The following is a 19,297-nucleotide window of genomic DNA, read 5'->3' on the forward strand; positions in this document are numbered from 1 at the left end:
CCACTAGTGGGAGCTGTGGAAGTTTATTAGATGGTGACTATTCTATGCCTTCGGCAAGGATGATTGGAAAAATTACATATAATATATATATCCATCTCCGTAGTTAATGGTGACTTTCACTCCCCGCCAACCACCCTACATCTGGACTAATTTCAGAACACAGAAAAGGTGAAAGCAATGTCTGGAATTTCTCAACTGTCCAGTTATTTCCACTCGAGTGCATATGGCCTCTTGTGTTCCCTCTCCTCTCACACCCTCTTTGCACAAGCTGAACATTGTGTCATGAAGGTAAAGTTAACACTGTGCCCATTAACACACACCAACCATCCTGGCTTCAGCTAAAAATAGGCAGGATTAAGCTCAAGCTGAGATGAGAAAGAGGTGAGGGATGAATAGAGGGAACACTGTGCTCCAAATCTAATTCCCAAGGGACAGAGGAAGGAAGTAAGGGTCTTGGAGAGATAGAAAGAACATTAGGAGGAAGTAGAGTACACAAGTACATTAGACACACTGTTAAACTGCATCAGTAAACTGATAATTGGTCAATTTTGTTTAACTGTACCCAGTTATTACTCTCACACTCAGATTCACACTAAAACAAACAGGCATTTAAAATGGACGCTTGCATTTTGTGCGTCATATGGGTCCTTGCCCGAATAGGTGGTGTCGCACTTTTTTTTAGCAACTATTGAACGGAATATGAACTTTAAATATTTGAAGAATAGACAAAGTATCCAATTGCTCATGTAATACCATTGCAATTTCACCGACAGTGTATTCCGTTGGATGCAGAGAAAGTAACGGAATTGCCTTGCTTTGACATTGAACGAAGACAAAGAAGTTCCTCTGGGAGGTTAGCTGGCTTCCTGATAATTTCGTTTGGATTAGCTGGCTAGCAAGCTAACAACAACCCTGATTCAAGTGAAATTACCCAAAACAGGTACAGTACTATTAACGATCTGGGTACCAATCGACTTTGTAGCGGGGGGGTTCAAATCAAATTGTATCGGTCATATACACATATTTAGCAGATGTTATTGCGGGTGTAGCGAAATGCTTCTTGAAAGTTTTCCGTAATGAATACAACCCATTTGTTTCATGGGTGAACATTTTCTGGGAGAAAACACATTTGTTGACTATTTCTCTGTGCTCTAGCAGAGAAACCATGGAGGAGTCAGCAAGCACCATAGAGGTCACTGTGAAGACCCTGGACTCCCAGAGCAGGAGCTACACTGTCCGTAGGGAGGTAGGCTGTGACTTCCTGTTGTTTTTGTTGTCTGCTTTTGTCTTAATCTGAAATCCAACTGAACATATCAGTTTAGATTCCAGGCTACTCCTATGTGGCCTATATATTGTACACTTATGAGTGGGAAATATATTTATTCAGCTCTGTACTAGCAATGCACTGAGCCTCCAACCTCTCCCTCAGTTGACAGTGAAGGAGTTCAAAGAACACATAGCTGCATCAGTGGAGATCCCAGTGGACAAGCAGAGACTAATCTACCAGGGCAGAGTGCTGCAGGATGAGAGGACACTGAACGAATACAGTGAGTAAAAAAGCCAGCAACTATTCTATTCAAAGGACACAGTAAGTAATATACTACATACATAGTCTCTGATCTGTTGTAAAACAGTTAACATTGCTGGACATCTTGTGTTATTGAGAATGTACATGAGAGCACCTTGCTCCAGTAACCCCCGGACTTCTCTTCTCTCCCCGTCTTTTCTCCTTTCCTTTTCTCTGCTCTCCTCTCTCCTTCACTGTCCTCCACTCTGCTTTTGTCCTCCACTCTGCTTCTCTGTCCTCCACTCTGCTTCACTGTCCTCCACTCTGCTTCACTGTCCTCCACTCTGCTTCACTGTCCACTCTGCTTCACTGTCCTCCACTCTGCTTCTCTGTCCTCCACTCTGCTTCTCTGTCCTCCACTCTGCTTCTCTGTCCTCCACTCTGCTTTACTGTCCTGTCATCCTCTGCTCTTATTCTCTGTCCTCTCTCCTTCTCTTTCCTCCTCTCTCATTCTCTCTCCTCCACTCTCATTCTCTCCTCCTATGGCCTCCTCTCAGATGTGGCTGGTAAGGTGATCCACCTGGTGGAGCGTGCTCCTCCTCAGACCTCCCAGTCTGGCGGTGGGGGAGGAGGGGTGTCCTCAGGGGGAACAGAGGGAGGTGCCACCACCTCCTCCCAGGGAGGCCCCCAGGACCGCAACGGGAACAGCTACGTCATGCTGGGAACCTTTAACCTGCCCGTCAACATCATGGACCCTCAGCAGATACAGGTGAGTCAAGGTTGTGTGTTGGTGTGCACTGTGCAGCTGTTTCATAGTCTTTATTCAGAAAAAATATTGAGCACCTAAAAAATGTATTGAATAAAACAGGTTTAATCGGTACCAAATGTGTCTGTAGGATTTGTTGAACATCGAGTGCATTAACAATGAAGTAATACAAGTGTAATAACTGTGGTTTCCTTGGAAGATGCAAGTGCAGCAAATGATGGCAGGAGTGGGAGAAGCAGGAAGGAATACCAGAGTCAGCACCAGCACTCGAGTAAGTCTTCCTTATTACTGTCATATACATTGCCTTCGGAAAGTATTTAGACCCCTTGAGTCTTTCCACATTTTGTTACATTACAGCCTTATTCTAAAATGGATTATATTAATAAAAATCATCAGCAATCTACGCATAATACCCCATAACGATGAAGCAAAAATAGGTTTTTAGAAACGTTTGCAAATTTATTAACCATAAAACAGATACCTTATTTACGTAAGTATTCAGAGACTCGAAATTGAACTCTGGTTCATCCTGTTTTCATTGATCATCCTTGAGATGTTTCTACATCTTGATTGCGGTCCACCTCTGGTAAATACAATTGATTGGACATGATTTGGAAAGGCACACACCTGTCTATATAAGGTCCCACAGTTGACAGTACATGTCAGAGCATAAACCAAGCCTTGAGATCGAAGGAATTGTCCGTAGAGCTCCGAGACAGGATTCAAGGCACAGATCAGGGGAAGAGTACCAAAAAATGTCCGCAGCATTGAAGGTCCCCAAGAACACAGTGGCCTCCATCACTCTGGAAGAAGTTTGGAACCACAAAGACCCTTCCTAGAGCTGGCCGCCCGGCCAAACTGAGCAATCGGGTGGTAAGGGCCTTGGTCAGGGAGGTGACCAAGAACCCGATGGTCACTCTGACAGAGCTCCAGAGTTCCTCTGTGGAGATGGGAGAACCTTCCAGAAGGACAACCATCTCTGCAGCACTCCACCAATTAGGCCTTTGTGGTAGATTGGCTAGATGGAAGCCACTCCTCAGTAAAAGGCACTTGACAGCCCGCTTGGAGTTTGCCAAAGGGCACCTAAAGGACTCTCAGACCATGAGAAACAAGATTCTTTGGCCTGATGAAACCAAGATGGAACTCTTTGACCTAAATGGCAAGCATCATGTCTGGAGGAAACCTGGCACCATCCCTACGGTGAAGCATAGTGGTGGCAGCATCATGAGGGGATGATTTTCAGCGGCAGGGACTGGGAGACTAGTCAGGATCGAGGGAAAGATGAACAGAGAAATGTACAGAGAGATCCTTGATGAAAACATGCTCCAGAGCGCTCAGGACCTCAGACTGGGGCGAAGGTTCACCTTCCAACAGGACAACGACCCTAAGCACACAGCCAAGACAACACAGGAGTGTCTTCGGGACAAGTCTCTGAATGTCCTTGAGTGTCCCAGCCAGAGCCCGGACTTGAACCCGATCGAAAATCTCTGGAGAGACCTGAAAATAGCTGTGCAGTGACACTTCCCATCCAACCTGACAGAGCTTGAGATGATCTGCAGAGCGGCATGAGAGAATATCCCCAAATACAGGTGTGCCAAGCTTGTAGTGTCATATCCAAGAAGACTCGAGGCTGTAAGAGCTGCCAAAGGTGCTTCAACTAAGTACAGAGTAAATGGTCTGAAAACGTATGTAAATGTTATGTTTCATTTTTCATTTGTAATACATTTGCAAAAAAAAGACCAGGTCATCTGATGCAACACTCCATCACTCTCCTTCTTGGTCAAATAGCCCTTACACAGCCTGGAGGTTTGTAGGGTCATTGTCCTGTTGAAAAACAAATGATTGTCCCACGAAGTGTAAACCAGATGGGATGGTGTATCACTGCGGAATGCTATGGTAGCCATGCTGGTTAAGTGTGCCTTGAATGCTAAATAAATCACTGACAAAGCACCCCAAAACCATCACACCTCCTCCTCCATGGTTCACAGTGGGAACCACACGTGGAGATCATCCGTTCATCTACTCTGTTTCTTACAAAGACAGCGTTTGGAACCAAAAACCTAAAATTTGGACTAATCAGATCAAATTTTGAGCCTGTGATCGAACCCACAAATGCTGATGCTTCAGATACTCAACTAGTCTAAAGAAGGCCAGTTTTGTTGCTTCTTTAATCAGAACAACAGTGTTCCGCTGTGTTAACATACTTGCAAAAGGGTTTTCTAATGCTCAATTAGCCTTTTAAAATGATAAACTTGATTTAGCTAACACAATGTGCCATTGGAACACAGGAGTGATGGTTGCTGATAATGGGCCTCTGTACTGCTATGTAGATATTCCAATAAAAATCAGCCGTTTCCAGCTACAATAGTCATTTACAACATTAACAATGCCTACACTGTACTTCTGATCAATTTGATGTTATTTAAATGGACAAAAGAATGTGATTATCTTTCAAAATCAAGGAATATGTGTACACATAGATATCTGTCTATTACATTACTATTAGGGTATGTTTATGATCTGTCTTGTTTGTAGAGCAATGGTTCAGTGGATGTGCATATCAACGTTGACCAATCAGTGCAGAGTGAGCCCAGGATGAGGCTGCAATTGGCTGAGAACTTGCTAAGGGATACCCAGTCTCTGATCCACAGACTGGAGGTACAGTAACAACTCGCATACTATGCTATGTTATTATTCTATATTATACAGAAATCTATTTTTAGTGCCTAATTTACCTTTTAGACAACATGTTTGTGTTTGCAGGGTCAGCCCAGTGGTGTTCCATCTCAAGCCGAGCCGGAGACATCTCAGTCCACCTCCTCTTCCTCCTCCTCATCCTCTTCCGCGACAGCTGCCACTGCAGGAGCATCCCAGCCTATGGACACCTCCCCCCCTGCTCCACCACCTCCCCTCCCACCTCCTCTGGCCAGACAGAGGGACCACCCCACCCCGGGCCCAAGTAAGTGCTCGGGAGGGCACAGCATAGTGTTTCAAATAGAATCAAAACGCATTCTCCTGTTTCATGCCTACTGAACACATACCTCTCTCTCCCTCTCTCTCTCTCTCTCTCTTTCTTTCTCTCTCTCTCTCTCTCTCTCTCTGCTTCCTCCACTCCCTCCCCAGCCACCCCAGCCCAGCAGCGCTAGTGGAGGTGTTGTCAGAGGTGAGGAGGGTGGAGGAGAGGCTTCGTCCCTTCATAGAGAGAACTCACTCCATCCTTGGGGCTGCCACTTCAGCAGACTACAACAACAACGTAAACACTACAACTCCATTATATTCAGTTGCACAGCAACTACCTATTCAACCCATGCAACACATTATCACACTGTTTTTACTTCAAACTTAAACTCCTGTTACATATTCGTCCTTTAACTTCAATGGTGTCCATGAGAAGAAAGAGTTGAGTTAGTCTTCTTGAATAGGTCAGTCACAGTGCTGCTTGCATGAGTGAAATGGAACCCCAAACAGACTTGAATAAACCACATGTGAATCAGTCACCACTTTGTTCATCTGTCTTCACAGACCCAGGAAAGAGAAGAGGACCAGTACGTTCTCAACCTGGTCGGGGAGTCTCTACGTCTCCTTGGCAACACCCTGGTTGCCCTTAGTGACCTACGTTGTAACCTGGCCACTCCTCCCCCCCGTCACCTCCACGTGGTTCGGCCCATGTCCCACTATGGCTCCCCTGTCCTGCTGCAGGGTGGTATGCCACACCACACCCCCATACCAGTAGGTCACTGTGTGGAGAGAGTCTTCCACATATACTCTCAGTAATTTTAGCACCAGGTTCTAAAACTAAACCTCACTGGTTGGTGGATTCAAATTCAAATCACCAGCCATTCATACTTTTACCAGCATTTCGCTGTAGGTCTTTTCAAATTTAACTTTGTATATGCACACCATTTTCTTGGGACGTTACTAACTTGACTTGTGTCTTCAGATAAACCTTGGAAACTTAGGAAACCTGGGGAACCTCGGAAATTTGGGATCCACAGTCACCATGACGTCCAATGGGAGGCATGCAGCCGAGGGCTGGGCCCAACCCTCCCAGGCTCCTGGCCAGTCAGAGGGCCAGGCTCCGCTTCCACAGCCCAACCCAGCCAATCAGCAGCCAATTCAGGGCCAGGGGGCTCCGCATGTCATCAGAATCACCCACCAGACCATGGAGCCTGTGGTAATGATGCAGATGAACCTGGATGGTGAGGGAGGGGACACGTTTGTTATTTTCTCTCTCTCTTGCTCTTGGCTCATCTTGGAGTTGTCATGCCCTAACTGTGTCTTTCATGCGTACCAAATAATCAGTACATTAGATAATCATTCCAAACCGAGAGAGACCATAGTCATTGTTGATTTCCTATAGGAAACTTATAGGTGTGTCCGAGGAGAGCTGTCATGTAGCAAAAGCTTGCATACCCAGTATACATATTCAGAGTTGTAAGGTAATGTCTTCTCCCTGGTTGGTCTCTCACTTAGAATCTGGCAGCGGCCCTCAGGTCCAAGGACAACCGATCCCTATGGGTACTGGACAGCCTGGTGAGTGCTTTTGACTCCTACATCGACTATGTTCATTATGGTATATACACCAGACCCTATACCACAGTTTCTGAACCACTAGTCCCTGGGATGTTGCTGACCGTTATATCAACTATTTATCTCTGTACTCTCTCAATCTGAAGGTGCTACTCCAGTCCAAATCGCAGGCCTTCCTCCAGAGTTCATGCAGGCCATCGTCCACCAGATCTCTCAGCAGGCTGCTGCCATGGCAACCGCTGCTGCCACGGGTCACCCCGGGCAACCAGGAGTAGGCATCCCCGGGACCACCCCCAGCTCTGACACCTCTGCCCCCCCTCACCCTCACGGGCCTCTGCCCCCTGGAGCCAGGGTGGTGATCACGCACCCCTCCTTCTCCCCCCACATCCCCCAGCCTGTGGGCACCAGGGGCACCACCATCAACCTCAGGGCTTCAGTGCCCCCTGCTGGCGGGCAACAGAACCTTCAGGTGAGGAGAGGGGCAGAGATGGAGAAGTCTGTGAGGAATGACTTTGGTCTCTTATGTCCTTGTGCTGTTGTACTTTGACAGGGGTGGCCAATCCTCCTGGAGAGCTACTGGTTTTGCAGACTTTTGTTCCGGCCCTGCTCTAATGCACCTGATTCAACTAATCAACTGATCTCTTCGTCCATTTCTTCTCTTCTTCCAGGGCACACCTCTGGCTTCCTCTCCCCTAACTCAGATGATCAGTGGTCTGGTTGGACAGCTACTGATGCCTGGACAACAGATGCCTGGACAACAGATGTTTGGACAGATGCCTGGACAGCAAGGTGAGTGATTGATTGATTGGTTGATTTATTGATTATTATAATGGGTGAATGATGGGTTTTATTTTGTAGTGTTCAAAGAAAATGGACAATGAATCAGAAGTCTTCTTTTTCCCAGTTCCTCCAGGTGATCAGACATCCACCAGCTCCTCCTCAGCCTCCCACTCCTTCTCTTTCTCCACCTCCTCCTCTTCATCCTCTTCTGCCTCTTCCTCCTTCTCCTCCTCCAATCCCGTCCCTCCCCACCCCTCCTGTGGGGCGAACACATCTGGCCAGACCACCACCCACACCACCAACACCACTTCCATGGGCCAGCCACCGGAAGGGGTCGCCGAGGCCAACCTAGCCCAACTCCTGGGCTCCCTACTGGGTGGAGCGAGTGGGCCAGGAGCCCCTGTTTCTGGAGCTAACCCACACATCACTGTGACTGTACCAGGAGTCCCAGGGTTCTTCCAGGGAATGTCAGACTTCATCCAGGTGAGAGAGAAAATTATTGAACCGTATTGGTAACTCTTATAATCAATGTGACTGAAAAGTAACTCTTATAATTATGTAATTACTCTGTTATCACGCTGTAATAGAAATTGAAGTAGTCCTAATTAGTAGTAGTCGTAATTAAATGAGTCCTAATTAGAAGTCAAAGCCTCAGCAATTAGGCCGAAGCCGCCGCAATTAGGCCGAAGTCGAAGCCGCCGCAATTAGGCCGAAGTCGTCAAAATTTATAGAAGTCTGAATTAGTTGGAAGTTGCCGGAAGTCGTTTCAAGTTGTCGAAGTTGTCTGAATTTGTAGAATTTGTCAGTCATCGAAATTTATAGAAGTCTGAATTAGTCGGAAGTTGTTGTAATTAGTAAAAGTTGTTGTAATTAGTCAAAGCTGTCGTCGTTAGTCGAAGTTGTGGTCATTAGTCGAAGTTGAAGTAGTCGCAATTAGTAGAAGTAAACTCTAGACAACTAGATGACTGTGCAACAAAGTGTCACCCAGTAGTTACCCAATAGTTCCTCTCCCATTTCTAGGCTAACCAACCCATCTTCTCCCGACCCTCACCCGTCCCCCTACCCGGCCAGGAGCCTGGCCAAGTCATCCCTAACCCCCCTCACCAGGCGGCCCCTGGGGGTGGAGGGGACCCATCCCTGAGCCCGGAGTTATTTACAGGTATTGTCCAGGGGGTCCTCTCCACCATGATGGGGTCTCTTGGGGCTCCGCAGGGGAACGGGGAGAGCATCGCTCAGTTCATCCAGAGACTGTCTCAGACCACCAACCTCTTCACACCTGGATCTGGAGATGCTGTCGGTGAGTCACTGATGAAAGTAAAAACCTCCTAACACTTAACTGTTGTACTTGTCTTTCTTGCACTCATACACACGTGTCTTTTCTTACTAGCACCAAAAAGATAGTGCCTATTTAGATGGATTTACATGTAATAATGGGGAAATGTGGTTGCCTTACAATATGAGCATTCAACTTAAATAGGTAAGTGTTTCTGGTTAAAATCGCCTGCCAAATGACTAGAATATACAGTTGAGGTCCGGAGTTTACATACACTTAGGTTCGAGTCATTAAAACTCGTTTTTCAACCACTCGTTCTGTCTGTCTCCTAGAGATGAACATACTTTGGTGCAAAAAGTGCAAATCAATCCCAGAACAACAGCAAAGGACCTTGTGAAGATGCTGGAGGAAACAGGTGCAAAGGTATCTATATCCACAGTAAAACGAGTCCTATATCGACATAACCTGAAAGGCCGCTCAGCAAGGAAGAAGCCACTGCTCCAAAACCATCATAACTAAGCCAGACTACGGTTTGCAACTGCACATGGGGACAAATATCGTACTTTTTGGAGAAATGTCCTCTGGTCTGATGAAACAAAAATAGAACTGTTTAACCATAATGACTGTCGTTATGTTTGGAGGAAAAAGGGGGAGGCTTGCTAGCCAAAGAAGCCCATCCCAACCGTGAAGCATGGGGGTGGCAGCATCATGTTGTGGGGGTGGCAGCATCATGTTGTGGGGGTGCTTTGCTGCAGGATGGACTGGTGCACTTCACAAAATAAATGGCATCATGAGGAAGGAAAATTTGTAGATATATTGAAGCAACATCTCAAGACATCAGTCATGAAATTAAAGCTTGGTCGCAAATGGGTCTTCCAAATGGACAATGACCCCAAGTATACTTCCAAAGTTGTGGCAAAATGGCTTAAGGACAACAAAGTCAAGGTATTGGAGTGCCATCACAAAGCCCTGACCTCAATCCTATAGAAGATTTGTGGGCAGAATTGAAAAAGCATGTGTGAACAAGGAGGCCTACAAACCTGACTCAGTTCCCCCTGCTCTGTCAGGAGGAATGGGCCAAAATTCACCTAACTTATTGTGGGCAGCTTGTGGAAGGCTACCTGAAATGTTTGACCCATGTTAAACCATTTAAAAGCAATGCTACCAAATACTAATTGAGTGTATGTAAACGTCTTACTCACTGGGAATGTGATGAAAGAAATAAAAGCTGAAATAAATCATTCTCTACTATTATTCTGACATTTCACATTCTTAAAATAAAGTGGTGATCCTAACTGACCTAAAACAGGGATTTTTTACTAGGATTAAATGTCAGGAATTGTGAAAAACTGAGTTTAAGTGTGTTTGGCTAAGGTGTATGTAAACGTCTGACTGTAAATGTAAAAAAATATATATTTTGTATAAATCTACACCTGTGATAGCGTTCTTGGAAAAGTGAAAGAAGACCGAAGTGTCTTCGTTTTTGCTGAACATATTCTTTGACCTCATCTCTCTGCAGGGTTCTTTGGGGACCTGTTGTCCCTGGTGTGTCACAGTTTCTCCATGGTGGACATGGTGTTGTTACTCCATGGTAACGCCCAGCCAATCAGCCGGATCCAGCCCCAGCTCACTGAATTCTTCAACCAGCACTACCTGCAGGGTCGAGAGCCTACTGACGCCAATATCAACGTGAGTATCTCTGCTCTACTGCCAGCTGCTGTTTTAATGAGAATCATGACATGAAATTGGCACAGTATCCTCTCCATTTGCAGTGAACTTTATTAAGGCCAATGTTTGTGGCATCTCACCTCAAAAGATTAGAAACCGAAAGCACTGTTTTGTCTTTTCAGGCAGCATCTGTGGACCTCATCAATGATCTGGAGGAGTACATAGCAGAGAGCTTTGTAAGTCTACCACTCTCTGACTTAAATTGTCACTATGTTTAGAATATTGTAATAATACAGTACCCTGTCTCTCTCTCAGGCCACAGTGACCGTGAGAGAGGGCGTGGACATCATTCAAACCAACATCACTTTCCTTAGACAGCAGTTCACCCGCGTGGCCACACACATCCTACGCTGCACAGGTGAAACACTCAAACCCCTTGTGTAAAGATTTTCTATACTGGGTCCTACACATTGTTACCAAACTGGTTTACCGGACTACTGTCAACCCTATTCTAGTACCTAACAGCAGCATGACTCTAAATCTGTTGCTGGTGTTGTGTGTCTCTTCCTCTGCAGACCAAACGTTTGGTCACCGCCTGCTGCTGCTCTGCACCCAGGGTCTGTTTGAGTGTCTGGCTCTCAACCTATACTGTCTCCGAGGGGAACAGAGAGCACTCACCCAAGTCATCAACCACCGCATCGTTAGTACACTTCTCCACTACTCTATCCACTCTAATATTTGATAGACTTGAGTGTTTCCCAACCCGGTCCTCAGAACCCATAGCCGGTCAACAACATTTTCCCATTTCAGTACAAGCTAGTTGCTAAACTAGTCAATGAATGAATCAGTTGAATCCCATTGTATCTGGTAGGTTGTGGGTTGAGTCCTGGTATATCTGCTTGGTGTGTATGATGTAAAGATCTATACATGTTTTCTCTCTCCTCTCTATGTCCACAGAGGAGGATGTCAGCAGAGGTCAACCCCAGCCTGGTCAACTGGCTGACCAGTATGATGACCATGAGACTCCACGTCATCCTGGAGCACAACCCAGTCACTGAGGACCACATCCAGCACTATGTAATCCACACACGGAGAGCAGAGCCTGGGGCACAGGCTGGACAGCAGACAGACACACAGAGTGTGGAGGTGAGTTATTGTGCGTGTGTATGTGTTTGTGGTCAGTCTTTCCAGGTGTTGTTATCTGAGGGTTATAAGGACACTGCATGCTTGGGCTCGCCTAGAAAAACATCTGGTAATACCAGGAAATCAGCAAGGAACACAAAGTCCAGACAGCTTTGAGGACATGGTTATCTTTGTCTTCAGACAGTACAGCTAACCTTAGTTAACCTACTCTCCTCTCTCTACCTATCTAGATGGATGAAGGTCTGTCCCCGGCCCCGGCCACCACTGCAGAGGAGGCCATGGCTTCATCAGGGAACAGACAGGAGGTCGGAGCATATCCCGGGGTGACCGCCCCCTCATCAGCATCATCAGGGGAGACCAGAGGAGCTGTTGCCATGGCAGCAGGAGGAAGGGAGGAGTCTGGAGGAGACGTGGAGCCCTGGGCAGCTGCAGTGCCCCCTGTAAGGACATAGGACCTATGCTTTATTGTTTAGGGGTTAAGTGCCTTGCTCAAGGACACAATGGCTTCTAGGATACCTAGAATTCCCCAGTCAGACATGGGATTTGATCTTGTGACTATTTGGTTACAGGCCCACCTGTTTAACCACTGAGCTGTGTGTTTGGGTTCATCAGGAGTGGGTTCCTATCATCAGACACGACATGCTGTCTCAGAGGAAGATGAAGGCTCAGCCCCCTCTGTCTGATGCATACCTCCACGGGATGCCTGCCAAGAGGAGGAAGGTGAGCTGTCCATCTGCTTAGAAACCTAATGTGCCATTGTAAATTATAATTATTTGTCATGAGGACGCTATGCCCATTAAGTAATACCGGGCCAAGGAATATTCTCAACAGAAAGTCTGTAGTCTGTATACCTGGTTATTCTAACAGTGTTTCTATAGGAATTGAGAGACAAACATTTTGATACAGAAGAGGGGAATTAGCGTTTATCATTGGACAATTTTGTGTAATACCTCCCAATTTCAAAACATATTATTCTCCTTTTTCGTGCCTACTGAACACAGCTCTGGTTAGTGTTGAGCTGTTGTTATCCCCCTTTCGCAGACCCACCAGGGTGAAGGCCCTCACCTGTCCCTGTCTGAGGCAGTGAACCGTGCGGCCCGTGCGGCAGGAGTCAGACCTGTCACTACCCCAGATAGTCTCCAGGGAGAGCTAGAGGAGCCAGAGCTTCAGGAGGCCTACCAAGAACAGGTAAATCCAATCACATGTACATCCAATCACATGTACAGTGCATTCGGAATGTATTCAGGCCCCTTGACTTTTTCCACATATTAAATTTGTTTTTTTTTCTTCATTAATCTACACACAATACCCCATAATGGCAAAGCAAAATCTGAAGTATTCAGACCCTTTACTCAGTACTTTGTTGAAGCACCTTTGACAGTGATTACAGCCTTGAGTATTCTTGGGTATGAAGCTACAAGCTTGGCACACCTGTATTTGGGGAGTTTCTCCCATTCTTCTCTACAGATCTTCTCGAGCTCTGTATGGTTGGATGGAGAGCGTCGCTGCACAGCTATTTTCATGTCTCTCCAGAGATGTTTGATCGGGTTCAAGTCCGGGCTCTGGCTGGGCAACTCAAGGACATTCAGATACTTGTCCCAAAGCCACTTCAGCGTCGTCTTGGCTGTGTGCTTAGGGTCGTTGTCCTGTTGGAAGTTGAACCTTTGCTCCAATCTGTTGTCCTGAGCGCTCTGGAGCAGGTTTTCATCAAGGATCTCTGTACTTTTCTCTGTTCATCTTTGCCTCGATCCTGACGAGTCTCCCAGTCACTGCTTCTAAAAAACATGCTGCTGCCATCAAGCTTCACCGTAGGGATTAGAGGTCGACCGATTAATTGGAATGGCCGATAAATTAGGGCCGATTTCAAGTTTTCATAACAATCGGAAATCTGTATTTTTTTTACGCCTTTATTTAACTAGGCAAGTCAATTAAGAACACATTCTTACTTTCATTGACGGCCTAGGAACGGTAGGTTAACTGCCTTGTTCAGGGGCAGAGCGACAGATTTTTACCTTGTCAGCTCAGGGATTCAATCTTGCAACCTTACGGTTAACTAGTCCGCCGCTCTAACCACCTGCCTCACGAGGAGCCTGCCTGTTACGCGAATGCAGTAAGAAGCCAAGGTAAGTTGCGAGCTAGCATTAAAATGATCTTATAAAAAACAATCAATCAATCATCATCACTAGTTACATGGTTGATGATATTACTAGTTCTATCTAGCGTGTCCTGCGTTGCATATAATCGATGCGGTGCACATTCGCGAAAAAGGACTGTCGTTGCTCCAACGTGTAGCTAACCATAAACATCAATGTCTTTCTTAAAATCAATACACAGAAGTATATATTTTTAAACCTGCATATTTAGCTAAAATAAATCCAGGTTAGCAGGCAATATTAACCAGTTGAAATTGTGTCACTTGTCTTGCGTTCATTGCATGCAGAGTCAGGGTATATGCAACCGTTTGGGCCACCTGGCTCATTGCAAACTAATTTGCCAGAATTGTACGTAATTATGACATTACATTGAAGGTTGTACAATGTAACAGCAATATCTAGACTTAGGGATGCCACCTGTTAGATAAAATACAGAACGGTTCCGTATTTCATTGAAAGAATAAACATTTTATTTTCGAAATGATAGTTTCCGGATTTTACCATATTAATGACCTACGGTTCGTATTTCTGTGTGTTATTATATTATAATTAAGTCTATGATTTAATAAGAGCAGTATGACTGAGCGATGGTAGGCACCAGCAGGCTCGTAAACATTCATTCAAACAGCACTTTCGTGCGTTTTGCCAGCAGCTCTTCGCAATGCTTCAAGCATTGAGCTGTTTATGGCTTCAAGTCTATCAACTCCCGAGATTAGGCTGGTGTAACCGATGTGAAATGGCTAGCTAGTTAGCGGGGTGTGCGCTAATAGCGTTTCAAACGTCACTCGCTCTGAGACTTGGAGTGGTTCTTCCCCTTGCTCTGCATGAATAACGCTGCTTCGAGGGTGGCTGTTGTCAATGTTTTCCTGGTTCGAGCCCAGGTAGGAGCGAGGAGAGGGACGGAAGCTATACTGTTACACTGGCAATACTATAAGAACATCCAATAGTCAACTGTATATAAAATACAAACCGTATAGAGAGAAATTGTCCTATAATTCCTATAATAACTACAACCTAAAACTTTTTACCTGGGAATATTGAAGACTCATGTTAAAAGGAACCACCAGCTTTCATATGTTCTGTCATGTTCTGAGCAAGGAACTTAAACGTTAGCTTTCTTACATGGCACATATTGCACTTTTACTTTCTTCTCCAACACTTTGTTTTTGCATTATTTAAACCAAATTGAACATGTTTCATTATTTATTTGAGGCTAAATAGATTTTTTAATTATTGTTATTATTAAGTTAAAATAAGTGTTCATTCAGTATTGTTGTAATTGTCATCAAAAAAATTGGCCAATTAATCGGTATCGGCGTTTTTTTGGTCCTCCAATAATCGGTATCGGCGTTAAAAAAATCATAATCGGTCGACCACTAGTAGGGATGGTGCCAGATTTCATCCAGACATGAGGCTTGGCATTCATACCAAAGAGTTCAATCTTGGTTTCATCAGACCAGAAAACTCTGTTTCTCATGGTCTGAGAGTCCTTTAGGTACCTTTTGGCAAACTCCAAGTGGGCTGTCATGTGCCTTTTACTGAGGAGTGGATTCCGTCTGGCCACTCTACCATAAAGGCCTGATTGGTGGAGTGCTGCAGAGATGGTTGTCCTTCTGGCAAGTTCCATCTCCACAGAGGAACTCTGGAGCTCTGTCAGCTCTTCAATGCTGCAGACATTTTCTGGTACCCTTCCCCAGATTTGTGCCTCGACACAGTCCTGTCTCGGAGTTCTACAGACAATTCCTTTGACCTCGTAGCTTGGTATTTTTATTTTATTTTATTTCACCTTTATTTAACCAGGTAGGCTAGTTGAGAACAAGTTCTCATTTACAACTGCGACCTGGCCAAGATAAAGCATAGCAGTGTGAACAGACAACACAGAGTTACACATGGAGTAAACAATTAACAAGTCAATAACACAGTAGAAAAAAAGAGAGAGTCTATATACATTTTGTGCAAAAGGCATGAGGAGGTAGGCAAATAATTACAATGATCAGATGGTCATGTACAGGTAGAGATACTGGTGTGCAAAAGAGCAGAAAAGTAAATAAATATAAACAGTATGTGGATGAGGTAGGTAAATTGGGTGGGCTATTTACCGATAGACTATGTACAGCTGCAGCGATCAGTTAGCTGCTCAGATAGCAGATGTTTGAAGTTGGTGAGGGAGATAAAAAGTCTCCAACTTCAGCGATTTTTGCAATTCGTTCCAGTCACAGGCAGTAGAGAACTGGAACGAAAGGCGGCCAAATGAGGTGTTGGCTTTAGGGATGATCAGTGAGATACACCTGCTGGAGCGCGTGCTACGGGTGGGTGTTGCCATCGTGACCAGTGAACTGAGATAAGGTGGAGCTTTACCTAGCATGGACTTGTAGATGACCTGGAGCCAGTGGGTCTGGCGACGAATATGTAGCGAGGGCCAGCCAACTAGAGCATACAGGTCGCAGTGGTGGGTGGTATAAGGTGCTTTAGTAACAAAACGGATGGCACTGTGATAAACTGCATCCAGTTTGCTGAGGAGAGTATTGGAGGCTATTTTGTAGATGACATCGCCGAAGTCGAGGATCGGTAGGATGGTCAGTTTTACTAGGGTAAGTTTGGCGGCGTGAGTGAAGGAGGCTTTGTTGCGGAATAGAAAGCCGACTCTAGATTTGATTTTAGATTGGAGATGTTTGATATGAGTCTGGAAGGAGAGTTTACAGTCTAGCCAGACACCTAAGTACTTATAGATGTCCACATATTCTAGGTCGGAACCATCCAGCGTGGTGATGCTAGTCGGGCGTGCGGGTGCAGGCAGCGAACGGTTGAAAAGCATGCATTTGGTTTACATACTAGCTTTTAAGAGCAGTTGGAGGCCACGGAAGGAGTGTTGTATGGCGTTGAAGCTCGTTTGGAGGTTAGATAGCACAGTGTCCAAGGAAGGGCCGGAAGTATACAGAATGGTGTCGTCTGAGTAGAGGTGGATCAGGGAATCGCCCGCAGCAAGAGCAACATCATTGATATATACAGAGAAAAGAGTTGGCCCAAGAATTGCCAGAGGACCGGACAACATGCCCTCCGATTTGACACACTGAACTCTGTCTGCAAAGTAGTTGGTGAACCAGGCAAGGCAGTCATTAGAAAAACCAAGGCTACTGAGTCTGCCGATAAGAATATGGTGAGGGGGGCGAAGCTGTTGGCCGAGGTTGGAGTAGCCAGGAGGAAGGCATGACCGGTCGTTGAGAAATGCTTGTTGAAGTTTTCGATAATCATGGATTTATCGGTTGTGACCGTGTTAGCCTCAGTGCAGTGGGCAGCTGGGAGGAGGTGCTCTTGTTCTCCATGGACTTTACAGTGTCCCAGAACTTTTTGGAGTTAGAGCTACAGGATGCAAATTTCTGCCTGAAGAAGCTGGCCTTGGCTTTCCTGACTGACTCCGTGTATTGGTTCCTAACTTCCATGAACAGTTGCATATCGCGGTGACTATTCGATGCTATTGCAGTCCGCCACAGGATGTTTTTGTGCTGGTCGAGGGCAGTCAGGTCTGGAGTGAACCAAGGGCTATATCTGTATTTGCTCTGAACTGCACTGTCAACTGTGGGACCTTATATAGACAGGTGTGTGCCTTTCCAAATCATGTCCAATTAATTTAATTTACCATAGGTGGACTCCAATCAAGTTGTAGAAACATCTCAAGGATGATCAATGAAAACAGGATGCACCTGAGCTCAATCTCGAGTCTCATAACAAAGGGTCTGAATACTTACGTAAATAAGGTATTTCTGTTTTAAAGTGTTAATACATATGTAAAAATGTATAAAAACCTGTTTTTGCTTTGTCATTATGGGATATTGTGTGTAGATTGATGAAAACGTTTTATTTAATCAATTTTAGAGTAAAGCTGTAAAGTAACAAAATATGGAAAAGTCAAGGGGTCTGAATACTTCCCGAATACACTGTACATTAGTAATAACCTCAAAGAATGGGCGGAACCACAGAAGCATTTCAAAAGTATATGAACCGGGCCTAAACCTAAAAAATGTTTGGCTCACTTTCACTCTGAAACAGCAGGGTGAACGAGACTTTAAAGCGTGGCAACGTGAGACTGACCAACCCTAACCTTGATTCCTATGTTTCTCAGGTGAGGAGTGACATCAAGGAGAGAGTGAGAGATGACCCAGAATTCAGCTCCCAGCGTTTCCCCAACACACACCGGGCATTTTCTCTAGACGACTCCTAAATATTATTGGTCCTCAGGCCTGTCAACCATTCCATCTAGTCAATCACAGTTTTCTCCCTGGATGACTCAAAATCTGATTGGTCGCCACACCTGTCAATAACCCTATCTAGCCAATCACTCACAACCATGATGTATCCAGCATCATGCATCTCAACATCACATCCCAAAACATGTCTGCTCTATTCGTGAAATTTCTATCTTCAACATTCTGTTAACACACCCCAGATTCGATTCTGCAACATTCCCTGTGGGTCTGTCATGTCCAGTGAAGAACAAAGAGAAAAGAAAACACAAGAGTCTTGACTTGCTTAAATCCTGCTTTCTCATTGAAATGACACGTATTTAAAACCGAGAAGAGCTTTACAACCGGTCTGTCATCTATCAATGGAAAATGTCAGTCTCTCTGTGGTATCTCCCCTAAAGCATCGCTTTCTCATTCCAACAAACTTGTTTCCAACCGGTTGTGGTCATCTGTATGTCTGGTTGTCCTTAAGGTTTTGCTGTAACTTGTAAATTAGCACAAATTGTACATTGTATTAAGAACGTGATGTAATAATATTCTAGTGATAATGCAACAGCCATTCCTTGTTAAGTAACGAAAACCTTCCGAAGGCTTTTTTTGGGGGGGGCGTTTAGTTTGGTATCCTGACTAGAGATGAAAGAAGCACAGATTCTACATGTTGACTGGCCTGGTTTAAACCAGACTGAACCGTGTGAACAAGTGAAACAGTGGTGAGCGCAACATTGTCTGGTGTAATCGTGCTACATCTTTACGTATTTACTTTCAGGATAGAGGATGGTAGAGGTTTAGGTGTTAGGGGTGATTGTCATGTCATCAGTGACATTTTGAGTTTAGCTATTTTAAAGTGACTGTGAATACGAGGCTCAATGGTGTTTTAGCCATAATTATGTTAAGTTGTAATAATAACTGCCATAATCAAGACCATGATAAAGATAAGTCTCGTTTTATGCCATTGTATTTCTTTCTAGGCGACCACGGCTATCATTTCTAGAACCTGACTGTTGTAAAAAGTTGAATGCTATGTAACCTGTGAACATTGCTTTAAAATAAATTGTCGATGTCGAAAAGCTAACTTTGTGAAATAAGGGATTTTTTAATATATTTTTTTCAACAATTGACTGACTGAGCCCTCGGCTCTTGCAGAAATGTAAATATGATTGAAGTTGTCATAAGTGTCTGGTGCGGTCCTTTTGAGGTGTTAAGGTGCTAATGTTGGGTAGGATGATATGACTCAGT

The 19,297-nt window shown here is 45.0% G+C and overlaps 1 protein-coding gene across 1 annotated transcript; it reads left to right on the forward strand.

The window, feature by feature from the left end:
- The first annotated feature begins 471 nt into the window (after window positions 1-471).
- On the forward strand, window positions 472-19,133 carry LOC135549754 (large proline-rich protein BAG6-like). Its single transcript, XM_064980022.1, is given in 25 exon segments — window positions 472-940; window positions 1,159-1,246; window positions 1,430-1,547; window positions 2,065-2,276; window positions 2,473-2,544; window positions 4,809-4,931; window positions 5,037-5,168; window positions 5,171-5,232; window positions 5,397-5,526; window positions 5,796-6,002; window positions 6,214-6,472; window positions 6,747-6,806; window positions 6,950-7,272; window positions 7,472-7,592; window positions 7,708-8,066; window positions 8,604-8,880; window positions 10,376-10,545; window positions 10,707-10,760; window positions 10,840-10,942; window positions 11,100-11,224; window positions 11,482-11,670; window positions 11,898-12,107; window positions 12,280-12,387; window positions 12,709-12,855; window positions 17,941-19,133. Coding segments are annotated over 24 exon segments (3,741 nt in total). The 5' UTR covers window positions 472-940; window positions 1,159-1,165; the 3' UTR covers window positions 18,040-19,133.
- The last annotated feature ends 164 nt before the right edge of the window (window positions 19,134-19,297 follow it).

Source organism: Oncorhynchus masou, chromosome 12 (genome assembly GCF_036934945.1).
Source record: "Oncorhynchus masou masou isolate Uvic2021 chromosome 12, UVic_Omas_1.1, whole genome shotgun sequence".
NCBI classification, from domain to species: domain Eukaryota; kingdom Metazoa; phylum Chordata; class Actinopteri; order Salmoniformes; family Salmonidae; genus Oncorhynchus; species Oncorhynchus masou.